The sequence below is a fragment of the Sinocyclocheilus rhinocerous genome, unplaced genomic scaffold (assembly GCF_001515625.1).
Source record: "Sinocyclocheilus rhinocerous isolate Xijiao unplaced genomic scaffold, SAMN03320098_v1.1 scaffold677, whole genome shotgun sequence".
Taxonomy (NCBI): Eukaryota; Metazoa; Chordata; class Actinopteri; order Cypriniformes; family Cyprinidae; genus Sinocyclocheilus; species Sinocyclocheilus rhinocerous.
The window spans coordinates 2,707,933-2,713,997 of NW_015633185.1; the positions used below are offsets into that span (position 1 = coordinate 2,707,933).

General features: G+C 36.9%; 1 protein-coding gene across 1 annotated transcript in view; it reads right to left on the bottom strand.

The window, feature by feature from the left end:
• Positions 1–4,681: 4,681 nt before the first annotated feature.
• LOC107743603 (uncharacterized) overlaps positions 4,682–6,065 on the bottom strand; it is a 6,890-nt gene continuing 5,506 nt past the window's right edge. The window contains exon 3 of the mRNA XM_016556933.1: positions 4,682–5,480. Coding sequence (XP_016412419.1) covers positions 4,916–5,480 — 565 coding nt within the window. The 3' untranslated portion in view covers positions 4,682–4,915. The remainder of the gene's footprint in view (positions 5,481–6,065) is intronic.

Sequence of the window (6,065 nt, forward strand, 5' to 3'; positions counted from 1 at the left end):
CTACAGTCAAAAATCTGGGTGTTATATTAGATAGCAACTTGTCTTTTGAAAATCATATTTCCCATGTTACAAAAACAGCATTCTTCCATCTTAGAAACATTGCCAAGTTATGAAATATGTTACCTGTTTCTGATGCAGAAAAGCTAGTTCATGCATTCATGACCTCTAGACTGGACTATTGTAATGCACTGCTAGGTGGTTGTCCTGCATCTTCAATAAACAAGCTACAGGTGGTCCAAAATGCAGCGGCTAGAGTCCTTACCAGGTCAAGAAAATATGATCATATTACCCCAATTTTACAGTCTCTGCACTGGCTACCTATTAAGTTCCGTATCAGTTACAAAATATTATTACTTGCCTATAAGGCCCTTAATGGGTTAGCTCCTGCGTACCTTACTAGTCTTCTACCACGCTACAATCCATCACGCTCCCTAAGGTCGCAAAACTCTGGACTTTTGGTAGTACCTAGGATAGCAAAGTCCACTAAAGGAGGTAGAGCTTTTTCGCATTTGGCTCCCAAACTCTGGAATAGCCTTCCTGATAATGTTCGGGGTTCAGACACACTCTCTCTGTTTAAATCTAGATTAAAGACACATCTCTTTGGCCAAGCATTCAAATAATGCATCTCGTAATCTTGTACTGCAGTTATATCTGATCAAATGCACATTATTATTCTTTAGTTTGGGTTAAACAAATCAATTTTGCTTGGTTGGAACAGCAGCTACGCTAATTATGTCTCTATTTGTTTCTCTGTTTTTGCCACGGGGATTTACACAAGCTTCAGTCTGGATCTAGAACACCTGAGAAGAGATGATGCCAACCCCTCAGAGGACCTCAGATGATGCCAACCCTGAAACAACATACAGAACTACCACATTTTGCTATTTTGCACATTTAATTATTTTATAATTGCTGTTAATAGTGTTCATCGTCTTTTTTATTACGTCTTAAATTGATTTTTCCGTACATTTCTGCCATATGTACATTAATTGACAGTCACCACTGATAAGCTACCACTAAATATTGTAGAAACTTAATTTGCTGTAAAGTTGCTTTGCAATGATTTGTATCGTGAAAAGCGCTGTACAAATAAACTTGACTTGACTTAATGTATTGAACAAACTATTGTTACTAAATTTACTGAATTTATTGAAACTAAATTGTAACTAACATGAACAAACAATGAACAATGTATTTATTATAATATTTATTCATCTTTGTTAATGTTAGTTAATGAAAATACAGTTGTTTACTGTAAGTTCATGTTAATTCACAGTGCATTAACTAATGTTAACAAGCACAACTTTTTAATAAATGTTGAAATTAACATTAAGATTAATAAATGCTGTAGAAGTATTGTTCATTCTTAGTTCATGTTAACTAAAGTATTTAACTAATGTTAACAAGCACAACTTTTTAATAAATGTTGAAATTAACATTAAGATTAATAAATGCTGTAGAAGTATTGTTCATTCTTAGTTCATGTTAACTAAAGTATTTAACTAATGTTAACTAATGAACCTTATTGTAAAGTGTTACCAGTATATTTACTGTATAACGTAAAATGCAAGTGGACTACAGTATGTGAAACATTACAGTACGTATACATTATTGCAGTAAAATGCACATTGTTGAATTACATGTTCGGTCTACGAAATGCTTGAATGATTGAGGAAACAGTTGTTCTTTCAACATTCAGCTACATCTTTTGACCCAATTTGGCGATTGTATGGTCATGATTGAGAACATGGGCCACAAAAGTGGCCCTTATTTCATTGGAAACGTGCTTATGTGCGTTTTGCCTCCCTACCCTTCCACCACGCATCCTTACTCTTCTTCTTTCTGACCTTGTTTGTTTCTTTGTTCTTGCATTGTCAGAAATTGTAACAAATTATAAGTTCTGTCTGTATATGCTTTCACATTGAGATGCACCTCTGAGCTATTTTAGAGAACTGGCTGATCATTGGTTGATCTAACACTTTACTTTACTTACACCCCTTCATTAGTTAAATTCAAGATTTACCTATGCAATTCATCAATTCAGGACACATCTACAAAAAAATCTAATAGAAATGTATTGAAAATATACTTGACAATTTGTCAACATCCATTTTGCATTTGATGACTTATGCAATGAACTAATGCCTAGAAGTTTTGCGGGGTAACAGAACCAGTATAATATATTGATCAACTTTGATCAATATTGTGATGTGCACAGGTGACGAGATGATGTGGCGGTTGAACATGTATTTTTGAGAATTTCAATTGCAATCTGAGAAATGTACAAAAGCAATTGAGAAAAACGGAGAAATACATATTAGTATATAAATAATACTAAAATAACACTATTTGAATCTGATGATTTATATTTAATAATTTAGTTAAAAAACACTCATTCTAACATTATTGACACTGAAGATTCATCTTTATTGAAAAAATAAAAAAATGAACTAAAGGAAAAGAAAATACTATTTCAATTGGGAGTTCAATAATGCAGTTTCTCACATACAAGAATAAACAGAAATTTAATTTCTCAATTTTGAAATTGCACATTAAAGTACATCAAGGGGCTGTTATACAGAACCATACAGTTTCGTTGTGCTCGTGTTACACCTTCTTGCACAGTTGCAGCTTGCACTTTCTGTCAAAACGTCTTGCAATATACTGTCTTCTGTAATAAATTCATCAAGTCACATACCTTACACTCTGGAATAATGACAGCATAAAATACCATACATTGTGCAAAAACATAATTGAATATACTTAAGCACTAGTATACAAAATATGGTCTAGCTCAAATGAAACCTTCTCACACCATTTCAAATGAAAATGAACATTAATAGTTGTAACAGATGGACAGTTTATGTCCTGGATATGAATTAGTCTGCCATTTTATAGATCACTGTGGCAATGTGCATGGTATCATCTTTGTTGGATGTGTGATTTTTCTGCTTATCTACTGCATGCCAATAAAATGAGATGCATAATGTGAGCATACATAGAATTAAAAAAATCACGAATGCTCATATTAACAAACATACCATTTTAATTGGTTTAAAAAATAAAAATGACAGTCTACCAACAGCTGATTTCAAACTGAAGCCCCCCAACTGAAATCCTAGAATCGCCCCTGACAACTAATAGTTGCAATGTAATATTTTCTATTATTAAAATTTAAATGGTTTGATAAAGAAATCGTGTAGCTTTGAGATCTAAATCTATCCTGTCTTTCCCTTACAGCAATACTGTCACATTACTTCGGATGCTTGATTATCTTGATAGACACTGCAATTCACTGATGAGGTCAGTGCTTTTGCTAGGGGAAGGTGTTATAAGACCAAGTGAGAGTCTTATCTGTCTGCCCTCACAGCTCCTTTCTGCCACAGGCTAACCTTTACCTTGCTTTCTTTTACCAGGAGATATTTCATTTCATCTCAGCCTCGAGTTTTGGATGGCACGGTAGACACAAACTCTGATGGAGGACAAATGCATCGCGCTTTAAAGAAGGTCTTAAAACTACAGGTGGAGGTCTTAAATAAATGCTTGAGTAGAAACAACAACACGTAAAAAAAAAGTCAATTCAGTATAATGCAGTCACTGAGCATTTCTCAGAAATGGGTCTATTAGGACTGATCTATAAAACTCAGCAGACCACTTGTGTTGTTATACCAGGACTTCGGTTGTAATCAGCAGATGCAGGTCAATTATAATGCAGTTTCTTCTTTGTGGGGCTTTTCTATAAATCATTTTAACTGTCATGGCTTGGTTCTGCAAATCAATACCATCAAGATGCACAATTGTGTGAATTGGGGATCAGAACAAAACAAAAAACATTGGAAACAAAGAAACATCTTCACCAAAGATTAATTGTTAATTTTTCTTTCTTACCACATTTGGTTGTTAATTCACAGAAATAGTATGTCCCAATTCAAAGGTAGCATACAGACTCATAGTGATTGCTGCTCCCAGAAAGCAGCAGATAATTCCGTAAGAACAAAAAAAAAAAACACAGAAGCTCCTTGTGTTGGCCAAGCTTGCTCTCTGTTATCCCGTGCAGGAATCTCCTTGGTCCATCCAGAGAGGCGTCGACGGTCTGTTTGTGCATCTCAGGTGGTGTGCAGTATGATGTGCTCTGTTCCATTAGCTTATCTTTACTCATATCCAAACCCAAATGAAGGAGTGAACGCGCCGAGGCACAGAAAAACAAAATGCAGATTGCTCCACAAACGGACGGACACATCAAATTCTTCCAATCGATGTCTTGGAGGCAGTGCTTAACTATCAGTTACCTCATGCCTGGATACGATTAGCATTTAGAAGTTTAGTCCAATTGTAATCCACGTTCCACTGTTTTCAAAGGAAGATGGGGCCATATTCCTTGGCCGGGTAGAGGACTGTGACTGGGACCGTGATATTAAACACAACTGCTGCAGGTGCAAAACACAAGATTGAAGATAGCTTGATTGGAAATGAGTGAAACGAGTGAAAAAACTCCTTTTTGTTTTGTAATTTTTTTTTTTACCACCGAGCATCGCATCTTTAAGGATGTGGAGCTGATACGTTACAAAAGAAAGTTTCTTAATCCCATATTCCTTTTTTGTACTTGGTCACCAGTTTGAATTAATATATTTATATCCATTTATATATATTTATGTATATTTTATACAGTTAAAAACACCATGGAGATGACAGACTATTTGGTTTCTTTTTCTAAGTAGAAGTTTCTCCTTAAATAAATGCATATAAATAAATTATCTTTTCACATGTTCGAGACTGTCACTCTCCCACGCTTCTACTCACAGCAGGTCCTCAGAAATTTAATGGTAGCTTGCAGTGGTATCCCAATTTTGGCAGAGAATTCTGAAGCCTCAAGACACACGGGACATTTGTGGTTAGTCCTGTCAACCGCTTCTCATTAGCCAGTCTTTGTGGCATCTTTGTGCATGTCTCTGGGGCTCACTAACTGAGTCTCCGTGGGCCCAAAAGAGACCACTCCCCCTTGTCCACCCCCATTTGCTAAAAGGATGCACACAGTCTCTTTGGCCCCCTGAGGGACAGAGCTACTGATGTCCTCCTGTTTCCTCTGGGCATGTGCTAGTGCTCTGAGTTGTTCCTGAGCCTCGTCGAGTAGTGAGGCCACTTCCTCCCGTCTACCAGCCACTCGGTTGGAGACCATTACGCTGGACTGTTGATTGACAGCTGGAGCATCAGCTGTGCTTTCCAGAGGACTAGAACGGCTGCTTCCATCAGTAGGGGCGGTTTGCATACATGAGACCTCATCCTGGTAGGAGTGGACAGAGGGAATGATTGGGATAGAGCAGGGACGGTAAGGAGCAGGAGGACTTTGGCTAGGGCCGCCTGACCTGAGGCTCCTAGCGCACCTGTGGTCTAAATGGCTGCTCCAAGATTTTGAGGATTGTGAGGCTTGCATATTGTAAAAGGAATCTTGATGTAGGTCATTGCCAGGGCCGGAATTGTTCCTGTAAAGAAAGAGAAAAAGATGACAGTCTGAAATATAGGGAGATTAAGGAAAAGACAGGGATATATTGAAAATGATTAGAGTGTCAAGAAGGAGGTTTGTTGAATCTCAAAAAGGATTGATACATATTCTGAAAGCCGAATAAAGCTTAAGTGTGTAATTTCTGCGCCTGTAGCATCAACAAAGATAATTGCAAAAATAATGACTTGTTCAAACAGGTTCCCAAATACTCTGTCACTCATATCAACAGCAAAGTCCCTTTTCAAGGAAAATCAGTTCATTTTGCAGCCAAATTGGCAACACCTCCAGGTAGCTATTTCGGGCATTTAAAACCTAGACCTATCTACTTGAATGGGGAAATACTGAACTCTCAAAAACTGCTTGGAAAATTCACATTTAAATATTTCAAATCCAGCAAAAAAATCTGACATGAACTGACCGATGGATTTGGTTTCTCACACTCAAATAGCATTAAAAAGGCATATTTTTCAAGTTGATCCAGCCATTGCAGAATGAATGAATGATGCATTTATATAGCGCTTTATTGTGTATTGTTGTACACCCAAAGCGCTTTACAATCATGTGG